This window comes from Enoplosus armatus, chromosome 19 (genome assembly GCF_043641665.1).
Source record: "Enoplosus armatus isolate fEnoArm2 chromosome 19, fEnoArm2.hap1, whole genome shotgun sequence".
Classification (NCBI taxonomy): domain Eukaryota; kingdom Metazoa; phylum Chordata; class Actinopteri; order Centrarchiformes; family Enoplosidae; genus Enoplosus; species Enoplosus armatus.
This window is the reverse complement of record NC_092198.1, coordinates 7,005,786-7,029,708: the sequence shown is the minus strand read 5'-3', so window position 1 is coordinate 7,029,708 and position 23,923 is coordinate 7,005,786. Positions and strand designations below refer to the sequence as shown.

At 42.4% G+C, this 23,923-nt stretch overlaps 2 protein-coding genes across 5 annotated transcripts in view; one reads left to right on the top strand and one right to left on the bottom strand.

The window, feature by feature from the left end:
• Positions 1–5,063: 5,063 nt before the first annotated feature.
• Positions 5,064–10,431, top strand: ccnk (cyclin K). Its single transcript, XM_070925992.1, has 10 exons — positions 5,064–5,257; positions 5,633–5,714; positions 5,808–5,939; positions 6,740–6,845; positions 6,937–6,994; positions 7,467–7,636; positions 7,740–7,951; positions 8,070–8,100; positions 8,324–8,407; positions 8,833–10,431. The coding sequence occupies exons 1-10, from the start codon at positions 5,064–5,066 to the stop codon at positions 9,372–9,374; spliced, it is 1,611 nt and encodes a 536-aa protein (XP_070782093.1). The 3' UTR covers positions 9,375–10,431.
• Positions 10,432–13,225: 2,794 nt separating this feature from the next.
• ccdc85cb (coiled-coil domain containing 85C, b) overlaps positions 13,226–23,923 on the bottom strand; it is a 41,965-nt gene continuing 31,267 nt past the window's right edge. For 2 of the 4 annotated variants that reach the window (XM_070925368.1, XM_070925369.1), the window contains 4 exons: positions 19,577–19,681; positions 15,554–15,646; positions 14,501–14,599; positions 13,226–13,315 (listed from right to left, as the gene is read on the bottom strand). In XM_070925368.1, the coding sequence (XP_070781469.1) occupies positions 13,226–13,315; positions 14,501–14,599; positions 15,554–15,646; positions 19,577–19,681 (387 nt within the window). The remainder of the gene's footprint in view (positions 13,316–14,500; positions 14,600–15,553; positions 15,647–19,576; positions 19,682–23,923) is intronic. The other 2 variants (XM_070925370.1, XM_070925371.1) reach the window with 1 other exon arrangement.

Here is a 23,923-nt window from a genome sequence, read left to right as displayed (position 1 = left end):
GCGCAGACTGTGTGCAGCCTGTGTTTTTGTGTGAGCGTGGGTGTGTGTGGTTGGGGTTGCCTCCATGGAGTGGGATTGGATTCAAGTTCAAGTGCGTCCGTGACGTTCGCGCGTCAGCCACAACAAGGCGCGTGAAGGCGGCGGACAGCGTACGGACACTGGAGGCAACTAGCGGTGGCTCCCGGAGCTCCCTACAAAAAGTCATTAGCACTCACGAGTCGTTACTTATTTCAAAGGCTGCCTGCCTTTTGAAGCAGTGAGGTTACCACCACAAAACCCCATCTCTTACCTTCACATTTATCGGCTATAATGGTTACATGCAAAAAACCTTTATGTCCTAAAGTATTGTGTTTCTTTCCTTTTCCCACACTGCCCTTTCCCTCTACATCTTAATCAGTTTACTGATTGTTGCACATATTTTTCCTTTCATACGATGCCAGCTGAAATTTCGCAGGCACACCAGAGGCTGAAAAATGGCTGGAATATCAGGACCACCCACACCTAGATCAGACTCAGTCAACCATGTCTGGGTCAATCTGGGTTCAGAGGTCACCCTTAATTTAGGTCATTCATACTTTTATGTTATGGTGGCCTTCCAGGGCATGTAAAGTCCAAACAACGCCACTGCACACGATCAATATAAATGTAAAGCACACCTTTTTTCCTCCTTGCCTTGGATCAAGAGGGGGGAGAAAAACAGCAGGCTGCATCTTTGTTGTTGGGATCATTTAAACATGTTGTGAGGCAACAGTACCCTCTGTTGGCACAGTCAGGGGACATTACAAAAACCTGTTTAGGGGGTGATACCTTAACACAGCGTTACTATACTTTATTTTTAGAATGAAGCCTCCTTAATTCTCCATTTACACAATTTAGAATCTAAGAGAGTCTTTGAAGAGCAGATCAGGCTCACTCAGAGGCAATTAATGGCACTAATGGTATATGTACTGTATTCATTTAGATCAGTGTATGCACAGATAAGTGCTTTGTATAGGCTGCAGCTCAGCTAAGAACACACTCAAGTTTCTTTTTTCTTTTTTTTTAACCAAACCATACCAATTCAAACCTGCGCTGTGTTATAATTTGGTTGAAATACATTGTTGAATAAAAATATAAAGTCTGATACGGCCATTAAAAAATTGACACTATTTCCTCGCGGATCAGCAGGGAAGTGTGCGGCTATAGCAATGCATTTTATAGTCTGCCATTAATAAAACATGGTGGGCAATTTTAAGAGCATTAGAAGTTTGATTGCTTCAGGGCAGGCCTAGGGGACTTTCAGGACAGTAATTATTTATATAAATGAAATGTCATCTCAGCTCTGGCTCAAGTAGACATAACCTCAGCAGACTCCACATGGAAACACTACAGCACAACAGCTATCTTTCACAGATAGGGCCCGAGCATGTTGTCAAGCATATTGCTTTGACTGGAGCACATGAATTGGGTATGTGATATTACATGAAATGTCTTCTTTCTTCGCATCCGAGCCAAGAGAGCAACAGCAGTCGTGGACACGTTGGAAGCAAAACATTATCCTGAGTTCACACACTCTCTTGCCATCCCTGCTGGCTCGCGAGCAGCTCCTTGATCCTTACCCATGGGTTTCTCAATAATACATCAATGTCTCCATTATAGCTTGTATCTGCCGGGCTCCGGGCAAATGCAGTTTAAGCTGGGTTGCACAGGGCCAATACACCACAAATACCCTGCTTGTGGACACAGGAAAGGTTTTAAGTCCAAAGTGTTGCCTCTGAGGAGACATGCATCTCGCGTGGTAAGTGCCAGCGCTGGAGTGGAGATACCCGAACACACCGCAGGGCAGCACCTACACAAGAGACGAGGGATATGCTGAAATGAAAGTTTTGTCCAAGTAACAAGAGACATTATGTTGCCATTTTAGCTCTTTTCCAAAATGACCCAGGATTTAAGTAGATTCTGGGCACTTATAATTTATGTTAAATCATAAAAAAAACCAGCCCAAAGGATAAAGTTTAAGCAAGGAGGCTCTCGCACATCAGTGGACAAAAGCACATGCAACTTAACTGGCTCTGATTCTGGGTCACAACCTTCGTCACATCCTTTCATCTTCCATTTTTCATGTCTCTCCCATCTGTTTACTCTCAAAAGAATACCAAATAGACCAACATACATTAGAAAAAACCCCAGCATTGAATATAATAACAAAAAAAGCATTTTGTGTACTCAAGGTTAAGTGCAAAAAAATAAAATGAAATGGCCAAAGCAGACATTTTGATATCTTTAACCTCAACAGGACTGACATAAACAATGAAAGGTCCACTCCAGGACAGCTCATGGTAATATGAATATTGCTCTGGGATTTGCTTATAGTCGGTGCTTCATTATGCAATGTTTAATATTAATAAAGAAAGTACAAGTATATATTATTCATAAGCTGATTTACTGTGGTGGTTGGTGTGTGTGTGTGTGTGTGTGTGTGTGTGTGTGTGTGTGTGTGTGACTTGAGTGACAGATTGAGATGCTCCCTTGCTACGGGCAATACAACTAGACAAGGCTCTTACTTTTCTACAGGACACATCCTGACAATTTCTCCCACAGTTAAGAGGATTTGTCCGAGCACGGGTGAATGTATAATGCATGCAGATTCCAAATTTTAATTTGGACGAAGTAAATGATTCACTGCCGGCTTTTCTCAGAAGTGAGGGTGGGAGGGGAAACGGAAGAGGGCACAAGATGTTACTTAGATGTAGATCTGCTCTTACCCTGTAACATCTGAGGCAAACAAAGGTGATGATGATTTCCATGAACTTTTGTTCATGTCGAGTTTAGTGAGTGAGTGAAGAGAGAAAAATGGTACTTGGTATGGTACCAGTAATGTTTTTCTTATATTTACCATAAATTCCAGTCATTAAATCCATGTTTTCATAAGATCATTGCACTGTATTGCTGCCTTGCTCTGCAAAAGATGCTACTCCAGCAGGTTTTCTGCAGTTTACAGCCATAGCCTACATGTATAGAAAGGATAACAATGATTTTGACTTGACGTGTGGATAAAAGCATCTAATTATTCCGGTTTTAATCAAATCAAAGTTGAAGTTGTGGTCACAATTGGTTGTAACATTTCACTTCTAACTCATAAAACGAGGCAATGTTTTGTGATATTCCTTTTATGTTAAACTCTCAGTCAAATTCATCTGATTTTTGTAATGACACAAATGAAAATGTACATCTTAAGATATTAGACCAAAAAAACTATAGTCAGTCTCATTCGAATGTACACTAAGGGGAAATTAGAAAGTCTGAATTCTTTAATTGATATAAATAAAAAACAAGTTGTTTAAAAGGCTGCTCAAACCATATGGGTGCACTACAGCCATGCAGCCCGAGCACACACCCACAGTCTTTTTAAACAGGCTCGGTGACAAATCCAGTCTGAAGTGCACATCCAAGATACCTATTCATAGAATAATTGTGTGTGTATGTTTTTAGTGTTTGTTTTCTTGCTTGTGTTTGCACTTTGTTCAAAAGAATGCTTTTACTTTGCTTCCTACTGAGTCATCTGGTCAAATCATAGACCGCATGTGTCAAAAATCCAGTCCTGGCTGCCCCAGTCCTCTAGTAATTGTTTGTCGCCCTCTAGTTGATATTATTAGAAACAACACATTTTCAGCATTCATTTTCAAAATGTGAATTCCTCATTCGTATATCGTATTAAGGCTTTTCCAGTAGCAGGAATCACAATTAAAACATTGAGCAAATTAATTTAGCAGAGGAAACGTAAAACAGAAATTTAACCACAGCACACGTGTATCTGCGTAATGACGTCTGCCAACAGTCCCTGACGTACTCCATAATGGCGGTGCCCTTGTTACAATGGGGACCGCAGTTGATCACTTGTTAGCCAATGTATCGTGAATATATGCGGATTATTCATACAGCTGTCTGTTTTGGGCGATTTACTCCGACGGCTACATGTTAAAGGTAAGAGTCGCGTTTCGTTACAAGCAGACGGGCGGAAAATCGACGTGAATTGTCACCAGTTTTGACAGGATGCAGCGCTCCTAGCCTCGGTGTTGAGACCTCGAGTGGAGCAAGTTTTGCTAGCCGAGGCTGCTAGCGAAGAGTATCACTTGGTTGGCTTAGCGTTACCTAGTTGTCAACTTTGACTGAATTTAATTCATTTTAGCCTGTCAGTGAATTCAACTGACCTTACCTGCGTACCTCTGGGCCTATATATGTTCGTCAATCGACTAACGTCCACTCATTGGTGGTTATTTAGTATCGTTAAGTTAGCTTCACGAAGCCAACTGAAAGTTCTCATTAACGCTAGCTCGGCTAACATTACCGAATGCTAGCGAGCAGTTAACTGAATCGTTATACAAAGTCGGGGAAACCCTTTTTGTTTTTTTTGTTTTTCTGTTTTTACATCCACCTTGACGTATTAGTTCTGCCACATGCATACACACACATATCTGCTTACCAGTAGACGTAATTAATGAATGAATTGGATAGGAGGTGCAATGCCAAACATTACGTTCCCCTTAGAATCGGTTTCCCTCTTTCTGCCTCTTCAGTTTTAGGATTTCCAAACTTTTAAGAGCTAGCTTAGTAACCTCCACAGAAAAAGAAATGTGACCCATCCCGCCTCAATTCACATAGTTTGGACCATGAAGAAGTGGTTTTGTGAGCTAATTACATCCAGTTTATGTGCAGTCGATGTTAATGAAAGTACAGATCCCAAAGATACCAGCCTTGTAGCTTTAGTTTCAGGGTTGTCACAGGTTGCCAAAATATTAAACTATCCCCACTATATTCCAGAGTTAAGTAGGGGGAAACTGAATTCTGACAGATACAGAATTTGACTTGATATCCCTGGTGGCATTTATGTTAAAGTTTAACATCTGTCAGTCTATTTGATGGTGTGCCAAAAACACCAGCACTGCTAGTATTTTCTCTAGCAGTGTCTTCTCTTGTCTTAAACACTCATTTACAAGTAAATGTATGGTTAACTGCAGTCTCTGTTTGTGCATTACAACCAGTCTAGTGCAGCGGGTCCATCCACCGTTGCCTCTCCTCAGCCAATGAAGGATTCCAAGGAGAACTTTTCAATGACCGGGCAAGCAATTCTGGACCACATCAAGCCATGCTGGTACTGGGACAAGAAGGATTTAGCCCACACCCCCTCCCAGTCTGAAGGCCTGGACCCCGGCACAGAGGCCCGGTATCGGAGAGAAGGAGCCCGCTTCATTTTTGATGTGGGAACCAGACTTGGCCTGTATCCTTGGGTGTTTGATCAATTTTAAAACTTGGGGAAAGCATGACAATATGAATCAATGACACTTTCAGTTTTAGTTTGTCCCTGATGACAAGCAAAAGACATAACAGCCTCCAAACTATGAAGAAATGATACAGCTAAAATACTGTGGCTTTTTCTGCTTCTTCTATATTGTTTTCCAGGAGGTACGTTAACATTTTGTTGTAAAGACATGCTTGTGAACAGGAAGCAACAGTGAGTTGTTCATGATGTGTACTGATCATAGCAGCACAGTCAACGTGAAACATCTTTTTGTAAGGATTTATTGTACATAGCTTGCTGAAGAACTTTCAAATAAGTGTAAATGGTTTCTGCTATATCCTTGACTGTCAGCAGACACTATGACACGCTGGCAACAGGCATCATATATTTCCACCGCTTCTACATGTTTCACTCCTTCAAGCAGTTCCCCAGATATGTGAGTTCAGCTGATGGTTATTCTTTGTTTTCCCTGTTCCTGGAAGTGGACTTAATGTGTGGGATTAACGGTGTGTGGTTTGTGCCCCAACAGGTGACAGGTGCTTGCTGTCTTTTCCTGGCGGGGAAAGTGGAGGAAACCCCAAAGAAGTGTAAAGACATCATCAAAACAGCCCGCAGCTTACTGAATGATGTGCAGTTTGCCCAGTTTGGAGATGATCCGAAGGTGCAGTTTCTTTCATTTTTCCTCTGTTGCCTTGAGACATTTTCCCTGTTTACACATGCCATTGTAACTTGAAAGACGAGGTATACCATACTACCTCATTCAAGGAATTTCTTTAGAAAATGTATTAATAGCCTTAACCTAAAATCCTTTGTAAACCAGCTTTACAGAGCCGTGGCATAATATCATGTAGCTCTAGAAAGAAAAAGAAAAAAACGTGAAGGAAAACTTGCTGCAGCTTAATTGCTGTTAATCTGCTACACCAAGCAGAGGCAGAATCCTACTACACAAGATTATGGTTGATTCCCTCTGATCACTTACATGGAACTTTTTATGTAGGGAGTGCCAAGGGTTATTAAGTACCGACCGTGATGTAGGCAGGTCTCCACCTTAGCAAGCTCATGAAGGTTTTTGATGAAATTTAATCACAGCATTTGGTAAGAAAGGGACAAGTGACACACACACAGATTTTTAACCAAATTAAGAAAATTTATATTTGGGGATTGAGATTGACCTCTCACCCACCCAAATATTTCTTACTTATAATAGTATAAGACCAGACAATGACCCATAAGACCAGACAATGACCAGAGTACCACTTATTAAATTACTTCAGGATGCAGTGATGCACCTTTTGAAGTTAACTAGTAAGTACTGTAGATGTGATGTTATGGCTCTGTTTTTATGCTCCAGGTATGCCGTGTGTGTAAGAGGTGGAAAGTTGGTGCCCTGAGTAGTGAGCAAGCCCTTTGTAGACCCTGCTCAAGTCTGTAGCGTTCTCACCACTGTCTTTCTGTCAACAGGAAGAGGTGATGGTGTTGGAGAGAATTTTGCTCCAGACTATCAAATTTGACCTGCAGGTGGAGCACCCTTACATGTTCCTGCTGCGCTACGTCAAGCAACTCAAAGGTGGGATCATGGCATTAGATCTTCAGAGTGTGTGATACTTTTATGGTTGTAAGAATTTGGAAACTTATGGATCTTTTTCTTCTTGTTAAAGGTGAGAAGAATAAAGTTTGCAAGGTGCTACAGATGGCATGGACATTTGTCAATGACAGGTGAGCAGTTGGCCTGTGAACTCTCTTCGTATTACAGACGACCCCTCCTGTAGTGCAATCTATAAGATACGCTTTATGTTTAAAACTCTTATGTCCTAACCAGCTGGCTGGTAAATATGTGCATTGATGAATAGAAATAATACTAAAGCAGGCTTTACAGTCTGGGAAGTGTTTATTTATAAAGAATTAATTCTACGGGGGCGTCATAGTGGCCTAGTGGTTTAAGACACATACCACATAACCGCAATGTCCCCGACTCAAATCCAGCATGGGCCCTTTGTTGCATGTCATCATATTTTTCCTCTCTCTCTCTTCCCCCTCGTTTCCTGTCTGACTCTGTGTGGTAATGAATAAAACCACAAAATAATAAGATGGAGCACATAATGAAATAGAATTAGAAAATGGTTGATGTCTTTTAAAGTTCCAGATTTTCATTTGAAAAGACTAACTATATTGCCTGTGTCCCTGGCAGCCTGTGCACCATGCTGTCTCTGCAGTGGGAACCAGAGATTATAGCGGTAGCCGTCATGTACCTGGCGGGCCGCCTTTGTAAGTTTGACATCCAGGAGTGGACTGCCAAGCAGTCGTCCCGCCGCTGGTGGGAGCAGTTTGTCCAGGACGTCCCAGTGGAGCTGCTCGAAGGTACTCATCACAAAGCCATGGCACTTCATGCCTTTCCTGCAATATTTGTTTCATCTCCTTTTAGACTTTTGTTTCAACAAAAAACATTCTCTCTGTACCCCAGACATTTGCCACCAGATCCTGGACCTGTACTCCCAGGGAAACAAGCCCATCCCTCAGCAGATGCAGGAGAAGGAGCGGGCACCGATTCTTCAGGCCCCCGCTCCTCCGGCCCCACCACAGGGACAACCACCAGTCGTCAACCCGCCTCCCCCACCACCAAAGAAGACTTCCCCTCAGGGAGGCAGCCCAGCACGCCAGCTTAAACGCTTACATGTGAGTATATGTATTACATTTGTTTATTTAAAATGTCCAACAGGATCCTACAACTTGTGTATTTGTTTAACTTGATTCATATGTCAACACATTAATATTTTCTTTTTCTTTTTTTCAGACATCTCCAAAAGATGAACCAAAGGCTCCAGGTAAGACTTTTGTTAAACCTCATACTGGCAAAATTCAACTTGTGGGCTTTAAAGCAGTTGAAATCTTCTGTTCATCCACTGAAATAGCTCCAAGAAAAAAGTTTGCTAATTACCACGATGTGAATTCAGATAAAGTCTTGTCAAGATTACACACATAAACTGCAGATTCTATGTTTGTTTTAATAGTTTTTGCGTCTTATTGACTGGTCTGCTTCATTTACAGAACAAGTTGGATCAAAGATTCCTAGACTGGAGAGCCCCATGCCCCCTCTGCCTACATCGCAGCCTCCCCCAGGTAAGAGTGACTGTTAGAGCGCAGGTACGTGCTGGCATGCTCTCAACAGCCCGCTGTCTGTTTGCGTGTGCTGTTGAATAGGCCCTTAATGAGTAGCCAGGACCCCCTGCCTGGGACTCGAGCTTAGAAAGCAACTCAGTCTTTAGTCCTCTCAGTCTGCTTACATAACCAGCCACTTGTCTGGACATTATGTTTCCCAACACACGCATACTCCTAACCTCTCCCAGACCAATCTGATTAGTGCTTGAGCCTGATAATGAGACCTCCTACGTGGCTGAAGCCTGGCAGTTTTGGTCTAGCTGTGTGCTCACTGTCTGGGAATGGAGAGGTTATTTCGGGGGGGGGGGGGGTGTATGAGTAGCCTTGTAGTTTTTACAGAAGAGATGATGGGGCAAATTTTTTTAACAAGTTTTCTCTTCGCTTGCTAGACCGCAAAGCTCCCGCTCCAGCCCCTCCCACAGAAGCAGAACCAGGAAGTGAAACGGCTCCTCCTCTCCCACACGCCCCACCCCCACATCAGCCCCCTCCCCTACCCCATCGGCCTCCTCCACCTCCGCCCTCCAACTACATCATGTCCACCACCAGCTCCTACATGTCCGGAGAAGGCTACCAGAGCCTGCAGTCCATGATGAAGACAGAAGGTCCTTCCTACGCCCCCATGCCTCCCAGCTACGCACCCCCAATACCGCCATACCACCCCCATGTCTACCCACCACCCGCAGCGCCACCTCCAGGCCCTCCACCTCCTCCTTCTAACTATCCGCCACCCAACTTGCCACCAACATATCCGCCACCGGGCTACAACAGCTACCCTCCGCCGCCACCTCCACGCATGCCACCGGGCCACGTACCCCCTCCAGGCATAGGTCTCCCGCCTGCTGGATACCCTCCTCCACCCCCTGTGCCCCCAGGACAGCCACAGGTGCCCCTGCCCCCTCCGCCTGGCATGCCCATGAACCGAGGAGGATGGATGAGATGAGAGTGCAACAACAGTTAATGAACTGAATCTGTGCAGCTGGAGAGGGAGTACAACCAGGGGCGTGTGGTATTCTGGTACAGAGGGAGGGAGAGCTTGTTTACCTCCAGTATGACTTTTGCTGATGAGGTTCTTAATGAAGGCTTAACAACAAGTAGACTTGAAAGGAAAAGTGAGGTCTGGAGAGTATTTTTATGAGAACCTGAACTGGCACTGAAAGACTGCAGTGAGAATCCTGAAATATTTTTTGAAATAAGTGGCTTAAACATGTACAGGATGGTACTTAATGTGCACAGTTCCAGGATCTTGTAACAAACACTGTCCACTCATTGAAACTGTTCTGGAAATGTACCAGGAAATGTTAGCTCTGTTTTGTTTTGTCACACATGCTCATTCACTAATTGTGGGGATATGAAATGTACCATTTTCACTTTACCTTTTAAGTGGATCAAAGGTTGAGTCTTATTTTTCCTTCTATATTCTATCACCTTGGTCATGTGTTTTGGTTTTCATGAATTTCCAGTCACACCAGTGTCCTTTCCCTCTGCAATCTGTGTTTCTTTTCCCTTTGCTGAGAAAAACAGCGTCATAAAATCTTGAGATGGTTAAACATGCAGTAGTCAAATTTTAAAAGGACTGTAACACTGAACATCATGTTAATGAATATACAGATTGTTCAAACAGGTTGTATATCCTTTTTGTCATATTACTTTCCATTCTGTGAAAACACTGAGGTGATGTTACAAGATGTTTCCACTACCATTAGACGCTGACATTTTATCGCACTGTTATTTCCTGTCCCATTGTTTTTTTTTGTTTTTGTGAATCTGCGCTGCAGACAGTATTACATGAACTACAGTACATAAACCCTGATACCAAACCATCCATGTCTAACACTGGACAGTCTAAGGTATATTTGTACATATCTGATCTTCTCATTTAGGCTTTTTTTTTGAGAGTTTCTATCCATATGTGCCTTAGTCAGGCTTCTCTTTTCTGTATCCTGCACGCAGCTTTGGTTTTGTGTCTGAGTGGCACTTAGGACAATAAAGACCTGCTTTTCCTACTTTGAACTGACTGGTTGTAACTACATTCATTATGTACAGCAGTGGTTTCAAAGGTTTTTGTCTAGTGTACCGTCACCTTCATCTGCCCCACTCGCATGTTCTTATGAATGGATTATAAACTGGATGTCATTTAACACTATTAATTATAAAAGTGGATATAGTTACAATATTTTTTCTTAGAACCAACACACAACCATTTATCCATTACTTTTAGCTATTTCAACTGTTTATCCATTACTTTAAGCTAACTGTTTCAACTGCTTAACCATTACATTTAGCTAACTATTTCAACTATTCCTCACTTTTAGCCAAAAATTTCAACCGTTTATTACTTAAAGCTATTTTAACTGTTCATTCCATTATCCATTACATTAAGCAAACTATTTAAGTGTTTATCCATACTTCTATTTTTGTTTATTCATTATCTACATATATTTTTTTTAGCTTAGTTAAGTTTATTATTTGAGCTTTCCACTCAAAGTACTCACTGATGTACAGAAATTCATAGAAATAATTGTAGCTTTATTTCCAGTATTATACCAACAGAGGGCAGTCTAACTCATCCCCTGAAGAAAACAACAAGCCTGCAAAAATGTTTGCTTCATCAAATAAAGACAGCACTCCACAGTATCATTAACCAACTTTGTTTATTTTCTCCCAAAGTTTTCTAAAAGTGGCCTAGTTCAATGTTTTCTTTTCACCTGCCAAATATTCATCTTATCAGTGAAATTCATGAAAAGAAGTTACAGCCATGCTAGTTCCTACAGGAATTGACATTTACACTGTAGATTCTAGGACTCTGTACTGTGGTTTTAGCATATAGGCAGAAGAAAGAGACACTATAGATGTTTAAAAAAAAAAAAAAAGACAGTTGGGTTCCAAATCAAAACACCATGCAGAAAAAATGTGGCACATTTCAAATCAAATGCCATATATAAAGTATTCAAAATTGTCTCATGGCTTCAAATCAGTTCCTAGAAAAAAGGACACTTTTAAAAAAACCATACTTTGATTTATTTTTTATCCATTATTTGAGAGAACAGAGGTGCATGGCGGGCAGCCTCAGAAATGTTCTAATTTGGAACAAATAACACTAGAGATGGGAGAGCCTGAGCTGTCAGTCACTAAACTTATCCATCAAATAACTTGTTCAGTTACTGATAGCACTCCCGTCTCTATCCGACACCTGGCAATAAATACTTTGACAAACAGTGTTTGTTCATTCTGACATCAAGAAATACTTGTTTTTAAATGTTAGTGTTCAGGAGACATCTAAGGGAAGACTTATCTCTCATATTCTAAGAAAAAAAAAAGATTCAACTTTAACAAACATGCGCTGCATAAACACACCTGCTGAATCCATGGCAACAGAAAAGGACTGAGCTTAAGAAGAGTTACTTTTTTCGTCTACTGAGATACTAAAATGATAAACAAGGAATTAGGAGCAATCCAAAAATGCCATCCAAACTGAACTCAGGGTTTCGTATTGGCCCTTGAAAGTTTTATCACCGTTTTTTTGTATGGATTCAGCAAATGCCTTCAGCAGTCTTCAACTGAGTTGTAATCAGGGTTCAATAGAGAAAAACAGGATTCACAGGCAGATGCTACAGCTGCAAGAGAACCATTCAGTCTCCTTCCACACACACATGCACGCCAACGTACACTCACACACACACACGCTGTCACCAGATGGGCAAAGGTAAAGCTGTAGCCCTCCCAACCTGAGAAAATGATTGTCAAGCATGCACACAGCATACAATTTTAGTTAATTTCACAAAGTAAGAAAATGATCTATCCATTAGTCCATGGAGATGGTTTGATTCAGAATGGCCTTGATGCATTTTCAGAGGTTACAGAGAGAAGGAATAATAACAATTCATCTGGAAAAGAATTAAAAAATAAAACAAAAAAAAGAAAGATTACATGTTTTTTGTTTGTTTTTTTACCAAAAGCAAACCCTATTAAAAGGTCTGGTTGTGTGTGCTTTTCAAACTACGATAATTGATCACATGGCCACGCTAGAATACAAAATAGATAAAAGTAAAATGAACAATAACAATGAAGTAGTGCTATGGTTTTATACATAATATACACAAGTTAACAGTGATCTCTAGACTTTTATTATCCATAGACTTGTTTTATGAGCAAAAGGCGCTAGGTCACAGTGGGTTTCACATTAGTTAACACTTAAGAATGCTAATGCTAGTTATACTCATTGACCACTGGGGATACATGTGACAGGAGCTAGGGTCTCTGTTCTATAGGAGGTACTATCAAAACTTATCTGAAGATACCGCTGCAATGTTGCCTTTGCATCTCGGGCCAACGTGAAGACATTTCTGCTCTTGCGGCCTCGTCGGGTCTGTGCTTGAAACCATGTCATATCGCTAGCTTAGTGTAGCACGGCTATGCTCTAAAGGACTAATAGTGGTGTGTGTGTTTACAGCTTTTACAGAGAGAGATCATTGTGTAGCTGGAAGCCTCCAAAATCAACGAAGAAAAGCGGCGAATCAGTGAAACTAGCTGCCAGTTGTCAACGCTTCATAAGCTCTGAGAGATAAAAACATGTTTGTACATGTGAATGACAGACTAACAGGTCCATTTAGTAGCTATCTTAGCCAGTCTTAAGAGAGTGTTGGAGGAATGCTGGGTGCTGTAGGCAGTAGGGAGCACGGCATGATGGGTTGTGTAGGCGCAGGTAATAAGAGGTGTTTTCAGGTGAGTGTAGGTACTGTAAATCCTGATCTCTCTCTCTCTCTCTCTCTCTCTCTTTCTCTTGTTGCCATGCTACAGCGGCCCTTTGAACTGGTTCCCAGAGAGGTGCTGTCTGACGGACAGCTTTGATCCTGCTGCATCACCCAGCTTTCTCCACACCACCTGCAAACAGAAGCAGAGAGGGAAGTTGAGAGGGGGAAAGAAGAAGAGCGAGACATACAGAAAGAGACAGGCAGAGACTGAAGGAGTAACGCTAGGCAGAGAGAGAGAGAGAGAAAAAAATACTTTCTTCTTCAAGAGTGAAAACTTCAAATGCTCACAGTTTGACTTTGAGCTGCAAAGACGGCACACACACACATAGACACACACACATAGATACACACACACACACACAAACACACGTTACGGCAGAGCTATCTCTGAATCTCTGTCCCCTGTCTCTGCGAGGCTGCTCTCTGGTGTTGAGATCTCTCTGCAAGTGAGTGAGGGGGGCCCCCGGGGGACCGCAGTGATATTACAGAGGTACTATTGTAGTGCTCCCCGGATTCCTGGCCTGTCACATACCTCTGCAGGGTCCAGATAGCCCGGCTCTCATTTTCTCTCTAATCAGCGGACCTTTTATCCCGGACCAGGCCTTTCAGCACCGACAGAGAAAGATGGAGGGAGGGCGGAAAAGAGGAAGAATGGAGGGGGGGGTGCTCTTTTCCCTGCCGCTCCAGTTTAATTGCTCTGACAGCTCAACTACGAGCCTCTACTTGGTGCTTCCAGTTTAGAGTTGGCTCTGGAGCAGGGACAGGGGAGTGGGGGGTGGGGTAGAGGGATAGATAGAGAGAGAGAAAGAAAGCGGGAGGGAGGGAGCGCTGTGCCCAGGACACTGCTGCAAGTGTCATTCCAAACAAAATGAGTCTAAATGAGGCTTCCTCATTAGTGAAAGCAGCTCAAAAACTGACCTGATTTGCACCCAGAGGAAGAGAACGGAAAAAAACTGACCAGCCGACAAACAACAAACAGGAACATTATGGACACGAGGTTCCTTTGTTTGCAGCAATGGAAAGCCTGAAACATACTGCAACGTGCATCAATATCTAGACTACATTCAACATTAGTTCTAAAATTATATGATTATATAAGTAGTTCTGCAGCCCTAACAGATGACCTTGCATGATGTAGGGATTGAGCTGATCACACTCTCAGCTCATGCTCTCTTTACTTCCTCCTTGGAAATAATTCATGCATTTATGCAAAACAAACCACCGTCTTCTTACTTATTAAAGCAAATAGGAAGCTAGAATCGAAAGCAACGTGCTCAGTGAATTGTCAGGGAATAGGACAAGCTGTTGCACTTACGTTGCACATCTCTCGCACAATGGCCTTCTCTTTCTCACTGAGATCGTCCTCGTAGTCCTCAGGAACCTGCTTGTCCAAGTTCTCGTGGACCTCCAGCACCTGATAGAGGACACAGCGATGAGTGTGTGTTTGTATGCTCTGAGGTGACCAGTTACATTAATGTACGAGTTTCAATAAAGATGGACACACAGTTAAGGAGTATAAGTGCCATTTTAGTAATGTCATAGTGTCATGCAAAAGCAAAACTTCAGGAGTGTTTCTGTTACAAACTTTTTTCTCAAAAGCTCAGTTTTCTTTTCAGTTTTTTCACGAACAAACATTTGCACTTTTGCACTCATTTTTTTTTTTAAAGCTACCCAGGTTTGAAACTTGAGTCTTGGCATTTTGGTATTTAAATTGTTGGTATCATCATATCACAAATGGATGTTTTGGAGCAGAAAGACCTCGTTTAGGGCTTCCCAACGATAAATAAAACTTTTGACTATAGTATCAATTTTGCACCTAACCAGGAGATATTCAGACATTTTATGCCTGTTTCCAGACCTCTGAATATGGAAACAGTTTCAAATGTCACAGATTTGTTCAGCGATTCATATTGGTCTGGTGCCCATTGACGGCTGTTTCCCTGGTTAGAGAAACAGTAGGCAGGATGGAGATGTCATCTTCCAACATAGCTAGCTAGCTACTTTCCTAAAAGATGAGATTGGTGCAGCTAAACAAGTTGCTGCAAGTCAACTTAACTTAAATAACTTTTAAATTTCTTTAATTTGAAATATGTGTCTCTGATCAGGAAACTGGCCTACATGATCACAATAACAGGCTGAATGAATAAAGTGAAAGCAAATGGAAATATCAGTGTCAATATCAGACTGAAGAAAAATGAAAAGTGTCTCTTGAGTCTCTCTCTCGAGTTTATTTCACTGTTGCACATCAGAGTATGTCAACATAAAACAGTACAAAACCCAGTTTGAGTGAAAAAAGTAGCAAAAATGGACTTTAACAAGTGATCAGAAAGGCAACAGTTTTTCCACCACAATTTCCCTAAAATCGTACCTTCATGGCGTGTACCACGGCCTCAGGCTTCTGGACGCAGGACAGATAGCCTGTGGCAGGAGAGGACTCACTGGTTGGGAGACGGCCAGTACCCTGAAGGGAGAAGGGGAAGAAAAAATAATCAAAAAATATGAAAAAATACGTTTTTTGTCATTTCTTCCACAGTGGACAGTGCACAGCAAGAGCAAAGATGTGAGAGCAGGGGTGACCTGCGACAAAGGTTAAGAGTCAGGACTAAACTCCCATCCCGTCACATCTGCTGTCACACAGAGTTTAACCCACGGAGCTCTTCTTTTGAGCCACATCCAAGACACTTCACCCCATGACAGAAAAAAAACCACACTCTCCGTATCAGTGGGTGTTTGGTTCTGATTTAACAGGAGAGACTTCTTGTACTGTAGCACTGAAAATGCCATCCCTTTCACCCCAACTCAAGTCACTTCTCCTCCCTTCGTGTTTTGCTTCCCTTTTTGCATTCAACTCCCAGCCAGGTCTGCTACCTGCACAGAGTGATTTAACCTGGTGTGATGGGAGCAGCCAGCCAGGAAGAGGACCAGGGGGTTGCTTGACTCATCCCTACCCCCCGGTTAGTTCCAGACAGTGGCTCTCTGTTAGAGGGACACAGGGATCTCTGGGACACACAATGGTACCATTCACTATAACCTGGCATCCGGGCCCTGCATTAGACACAGCTCCGTGGCTCTGTTAGCCCGGGTTCAATTCTAGCGATGCGTTCTCCCTCCGCTCCCTCCGCTCCCGCTGGCCCCATTTAGGTGCCAGAATGAGCCCACACAACCTAATAGCACAGAGATAAAATAATAATCCCACTGCAGCCAAGAGGGATGTCTTGTGGAAACTGCCCAACAGTCTATTCACATCAAATCAACCACATGAAAAATAAATAATTTTCCGCTGGTCCTGCAGGTTATGGCCTGAGAACCACTGAAAACCACAGGTTTGTACTGAATATACAGATGGTGAAAGCTCATCAATATGCCAAAACTCTGCCTTTTTTTCCATGTAAAAGTTGATGTTATCCACACACGGTTACGGTATTAAAGAGTCCAACATGCCCTGATAGCATGGAGATGAGAGTCGCCTGCCATAAGCTATTTCATTCATGAGCTTTGATATCAGAAAACCACAGACAAAATGAAAAGGTTAATATGAGTATTAATACTGGTATTAAAAAGGTTGCTGTTCCACAGCACGCTCAAAAGTCTGTGTCCTTTGAATGCACCAACAAAACAAAAGAGTTTACTTGCAACTTGGGTAGCATTGGAATTTTTCTCCTATTTTATGCCGATAAGATAGCTGAAGTTTCAGTATTGATACTAATACTTGTTTCAATATGCCAATTTATTACTTTATTATTTCTTTATTTAAATTGTGTAAACACAAGCAGTCATATAAGAACTTTGCTTAAACAATATACAGACTAAAATTTGATTTAAATCAGTCAATCAATTAAATAAAGTCAATGAAATGCTCACTGTGATGGATTACCAAGCAGAATAAAATTTAAAGTCTGCAAGCTGATTTTTAGACCATGCTAAATTAATAGAAAGAAGTGACTAGACTGACAGGAAGGTTGGAATTCATCTAAAAACTTGCTGGACTTTTATTTTGTAGGATAAAACATGCAAAACCACTGGCAGTTCCTTTAGAAGTATGGATAGGAGTGATCTATAGGGTGGTAGATATTTACTGTATGGCACCCCCACATTATTAATTGCATCACCAAGGTTATGTCCCCATTTATGAGAAACTGATATACAACAATCCTCTTGTTCAATACAAACATATTTCCAGCTGAGTAAAGTGTGTTTCTTCTTGTTTAAGGTCACAGTAACAAATGTTACAGCTTAATTTTCCATACTCTCTAGCTCTTCTGCAGTGGACTTTGAAGTCAGCTACAAGACAAAAACATGTAAATCACTGTCGCCTCCTTTTGATGCTCTCTGCTGTGGGTTAAAGCTATTATTTGAAATGTGTAAACACTTCCTGCTAGCATCGGGGCCAGGTTTTTCTGTTTATTTTTGCTGTGCAGTAAAGAAACGGATTTGGACAGCGCGGAGACATAGCCAGCTCCGAGCAATGTTTACTGTTCATATGGATGTACAGTTGGGGATGACTTGTCTGCATAAACAGGCCTGATTTAGGCCTTGCCGGATGAGGAGAGGGGGGAAAGCAAACACTGTCAGAATCGATGGTTTGTGGTTTGACCATACAGAATCAGAGCCGACTGTTGAGTGTTTGTGAGAATCACGCAGGCTGGCCGCTTCCTTTCTCTATCCATCTTCTTTTCTTTTCTTCTTTCTTGCTAGTTTTCTATCCGACAATCTCACGCTCCATCGCTGACCTGAAACTGGGCCTGAACGGGACAAAGGACTAAATATAAAGGATGAGCTGATAGATTGGGATGGGTACACACAACCAAGAGTCAAGTTCACTCAAGTTCTGTGTTTTATAGTCTTTGGCCCCACATCTCTCATCTTCTCTTTCACCATCTCCCCATCTTCCAACAAGGACTTTCTCTCACACATGGATGAACTTGGGCCACATCAGAGAGCGGGCAATCGATCACCATACAGCTCAACATGAGTGCGTCTCCGTGGAGTTGTCACGACAACAAAGCCATCATAGGGAGAGGGCATGAATCACAAGAAGTTATTCTGTTCTGCACGCAACTGATTTGCTAGTATCATATTGTAAGCTTGCTGAAGTCTCTGCTGGTAGCTACCTCACAGTGATGACAAGAACCCAGAAGGTCACTGCTCCCAACTAAGAAATAGTACTGCACGTAACCCCCCGTAAAACATCTATTTGTCCTTTTTCACACACTGTTTTTTGTACGAATTAAACTAACAAGTTATAACTAGCAGTGGTGCAATCTGTTTTAATTTAGAGACATGTAAAACTCCATTTAGTGGACATCTGTGTATTAGCAACTGACTGCTGACTGAATGTAACTAAATGTAGTCACACAAATCCACTTCCACTTCCTAGTCTCAGTCAGAATGACATCAAATGTCAGCAAGGAGTCAAAATTCACAGCTCAAGTCAATGTCATGACCTTGTTTCATGTGAACCCGAACTGAGAAATTAAACGCGGGGAGACAACCATCAAGATAATTTGCAGTTTTATCCTTCCTCCTGCGGGGGGGGGGAGCTCTCCTTGGGTCAAGGCTCATGGACATTACTGAACGGCACAAACCTCCGCGAGGAGGCGAGTTTGACACACAAGCTTAAAAGGTGCGAGCTGGCTCTGAACACACAGGCCCTGTGATTAAAACACAATATTGATTTTTTACACTGGAAGGTCTAGTCCTCTGGTTAGTGGGATAGCCCTGCTCTGACCTTCCTTAAGCAGTCAGAAAACAATTACCCAGCCTCTCCTCCCCAGACACTGGCAGGGTCAGGGGTGGCCGTGGATTGTAGAGGATTATTACTTTCATAGTGGGATTCAGTTCAAACCGGCTCCAAGGGGAGGAGGAGGAAGGGAGCTGAAGGGAACGGGAGACTCCTCTTCATTTTCCATCCCTGTCCCTCTGTCTTAGTTTCTCTTCTTCCCCCTTTCTTTTTCCAGTCTGTCTCATCCTCCTCTTGCTCTACCTCCTTTCACTCTTTCTTTTTCTTCCCTCTCTCTCTTTCCTCCTGTGTGTGTGTGTGTGTTTCACTTCCTGTCATGTGTACGAGAGAGTGAGGTTGCCTGTGGAGGTGTAATTGGAGAGTTAGAAGTAAAGTGAATTAGAGCTGACTTGACTTGATTCCACTGTGGGTGGAGGCACCAGCACAGTCTTCCCTACAATTAAGTGTGTGTGTGCAGTTAGACATGTCTATAAGACCACATTTGTATAAGCAGGGTCATACTGTTGATCTTTGACTCTCACCGTTTAAGTGGTTAGGTATCAGTGGGTATCCCTCTATATGCGTCAATGTTAGTTGTTGCGTGTGTGTACCCTTCTTGTGTGGGTCTTGCGTGTATGTGAGTATGTGTGTGCTAGCCTCCTGGGTACTGACCATGTGCATGGCGTCCTGGCGTTGGGGCAGTGAGGACAGCTGGGACTCTGAGTGGTAGAGGGTCATTCCCTTCCTCAGGGCACGAAGGTCACCTGGGTTACACTGCTGAGCACAAACAGGCACAAAACGAACACACAAACACAGAAAAAGGTTTCAGTGCCATGTCAACTGATAATATGTCGGGATGAATTGCTTTACTGTATGCCAATTAATACAAACTATTAATCCAAAACCCAAAATAAGATAATACACAGAGGATCATGTGATTTTTAAGCTCAGTAATCATTTTACTCGTTCACATTTTTCCATCATTACTGTAACTCAAAATCAATGTATATAGACATTACTCTATATCACGACAAGCTGTACAATAACCTCATTTGTGTTAGAGCCCGACTGATACTGGATTTTTGAGGCAGATAATGATGGTAGCTAACGCTAGCTAGCCAGCTGTCTGCAGACATCAGGCTGATGTCTTGTCAACACAAACAGTACAGATGAATTACAGAGCAGACTTTCTGCTTCGTCTCTGTCTGTGCTCAAATGGATAAATAAAGTGGATGTGCCGTACTTAGTTGAAGCATCTGGTACTGACAGTCCGTAGCTGTATGGGATAGCATTTATTTCTAACATATATATATATATATATATGTATATAATAATATATATATATATATATATATATATATATATATATATATATATATATAATGATGACGCCCTTGCAAGTGTTGCAGGCCTTTTATTATTCTTGCTCAACTGTTTGCACACGTTTTGCATTTGCCAAAGAAGATCCTCTGCCTAGTTTTGTAACCAGGAAATGTAACAATTTAGCCCATAATGTGCAGTTTACATAATTTTATGTTCAAGGAAACAATAGTGTCGCTCACTTGTTGAATGTTGAAGTAATTTAAGTTCCCAGGATGTAACTGAATCATCAAGAATTGAATCAAGTTGAATCCAATCAAATTAGGAGATCAGTGCCGTCAACCAGCCCTACAACATACACCAATATATCTTTGATAACAGACTATTGTCAGATAATATATATGTTTATATGTTGGTCAGGTGCTACTGAGTATATTAACAACCTCAGTGATGGTTCATTAAGGACCCTGAGGTTCTGTCCCCCTCCTACACTTGCACCTGCACTCTCCTCGTCACTCCGACGCCATTGCTTCGAGCGCCTCATTTGCAAAGCTGATTTTTATTTGTTGAGGCTTGCTGCATAAATGGCACTTCAGTGCGCTTGGGCTGTATCACGCTGTGTCATCATCGAGGGGCCATTACGCAGGGACAGAGTTCCCAAGATTTGTCCTCATTAGCAGCCAAAGACCACTGGTTCCTGGGGGCGGTAACCAGCCTCGCTTCTCTCTGCAGGCAGGAACACGGCAACACCACTGTTCCTTATGACATTTCTCATGTCACGCACTTGTGTTCCCTCTGCGCGAGGCGCGGTGTGTAAGCACACGTGATGCCTGCCAGCGCTCGGTCAATAAATAGCCCAATGAGCTGTGGGTGTGCGTCTATGAATGCGTGGACATTGTGCTGTGTTGTCTGGCTTTGTATTATCTCTGTATTACCTCTCTGTGTCACACAGGTGCACAGTCACATACAAAGCTACAATCAGCATTCCCCTTGTCTTCTCTGTCCTTTGATATTCCCTCCCCTCCTCTCTTCAGGCTCAGTATCCTGCTAGTGTTCCTCTAACCTTTCACAATCCCTCCCTTGGCACTTCCTGATCTATCCTTTGGGTTTCCATATTCATGCCCTCAATTCTGTACCTTTGCTAACATCTCTGTGTCATTTCCCCAGGCTTTGTGTCTGTCAGCAGGCTATGCCCGAAATGTCACAATGGAGGAGCAACATAAACACGCAATCCATGATATGGACACATCTGTCAACTGAATAAGAAGATCAGAAATAGTTTTCTGACAGGGCTTCCTTCATCTAAAGAGTATTCCTGTTATGTTAAGTCCAGCTTTACAAACAAACCAACACACGTCTCCAACTTAACGTCCTTTCCTCAGTTGACCTTGACCACTGAGGCCAAATAAGCAATTTGTTTGCCAGACAGCTGGGGACAGTTGACCCTCTGAGGTCTTCTTGACTAAAACTCAGGCCAATCCGTCTATCCATCCATCACAATGTTCTTAGTGCTGACGGGGAGAAGCTGTGGATGTCACACATAATTTCCTGTTGGAGTTATGAGGGGCAGGGGTGATACTGCCTTGACAAAAGGGTAGAGATGAAAGCAGCGTGCTCCTTGAGTGCCGTCATTTAGTGGAATACCACAAACAGAATCCGTTTGATTAACACTGGGTAGAGACTGACCTTATCATACTTAAAGTACTACGACTAACAAGCTCTACAAAGCAACACAACAATGCCGTTTCTTTATTTCTATGTCTTTTCTACGGATCACAAACTGGTGTGGTAAGGATGCTAACATTTTGCCTGGGACTGCAGCTTCAGCCTCAATGTTTTAGCGCAATATGATGTATGTAGCCACCAGACCACTGCTAGAGGGTTCTTGTCTTCAAACAAAACTTAGTTCGCTAGCTAGAGCTGATAGTTGTCATTGGAAATGAGAGACCTGCTTTTGTCTACTTCTATCTGAAATCAGGGACCGGTTATTTAAAAACTGATTACAAATTTTGAGAGGTAATTCTGCTAAACCATGTTCCAATCCATCTTCTTTTAGCCAATCTGGTTTCTCAGTCAATAAATCAGTCATATTGTAACTTCATTAACCTCTCTTCATCATCCAAGTCCACTGGACCTGGACTCTCCCCAAATGAGTTAAATTAGCCTGGGTTAACGGATGGCGTGTCTCCTGAATGAGCCAAATAAATCATGAAATTCTCAGAGTCACACTGAGCACTTACATGTTAATGATAAAGTGGAAGTGAGCATGTAGGGAAAGCCACAGAGTGCCTCACACTCCACTGAGCTAACAGAGATAAGTAACGCTTGAAAGACATAGGAGATCTGAGTGGGAGACATGTCAAAGAACAAATCATGTACTTGCATGTGGCTGGGCATGTTTGAGTACGAGCGTGGGTGTGCACGTGAACACACACCTGTTTTTCTCGTTGTGTTCACACCTGTGACATGTCCGCCCTTGTTAATATTCACAGTGGGGCCTTATTGTTAACTCCCTCCCTTCTCCCTTTAGTACAGTAAAATCCTTCAGCCAAGCTGGTTTGGAGGGTCAGCATTCCAGCGATAAGAGACTATTGTTTCCTTCAGGCTCAACACAAGTTCCATTGGGCCAGTTTCATAACACAGGAAGTTAGGCAATATGTCCATTGAGGCAACTAATCCATTGTAACAAGTTCACCTGCTAGTATTCAGACAAATCAGTAAGTAGGTTATTGCATAAGAGTCACATTAAATAGTAAACTCTCCATTATTTACTGGAGTACACTTGTGTTTTCATTACCAATCTCACAATTCAATAAAAAGCACAGTTTATTAATGGCATCAAGATAGTACTTTTTCAACTCCAGACAGACATTCCTTCATTCTTCAGTTGCACTCGCACACCAGTTGTCGGCCATGCATTATTGATACCTGGATCTACCTGTGTCGCCCTCGTATCTTAAATTATTCAGCCCACCAGACGTCCCAACAAACCAAGTGTCATTTATGCACCAAAGCACAATGTAGCATTCATTCACCTAGGGTACCTTGTACCAATCACTGGCTGCGCTGTGCAAAACAGCTCCAAAAAGGACAGAGAAAGGCTTTCTTGCCAAGATGGGCCGCATACAAGCCGGGGCCACCTGTGTTCGCTCATTAGCATAGCATGCTAGCAGCGCATGGCAGGGACTGGACACAGAAGCAACAACTCTATAAGGCAATGCAATCCAATTCCTTTTGGCTTATAACACTGACACTGTGCCGCAAGGGTGATTCAGTTCTGTAGAACTGTTTGAGGCTGCATTTTCTTCTATTGGACTGTATTTTGAAAGACAAAATATTAGGTACAACACCACGTACCTGAGAGTGGAAATTGCTCATTCACTTGACGAGAGTTAGACGAGAACATCAATGCCACTCTCGTGTTTACGATAAACATGAAGCTACAGCTAGCAGCCGGTTTGCTTAGCTTAGCTTAGCTTAGCGTAAAGACTGGAACCCGCTCTGTCTAAAGGCAACAAAATCTGCCTATCAGCACCTCTAAAGCTCACTAATTAACAAACATTGTCAGATTTGTACAAAAAAGTGTAAAAATCAGAAATTGTAGTTTTACAGGGGGTAATTGCGGGATATTTCTTGGCCAGGCAACCAGCAGAGATATTAAAGTGTTAATTTGTGAACTTTAGATGAGCTAGTAAACAG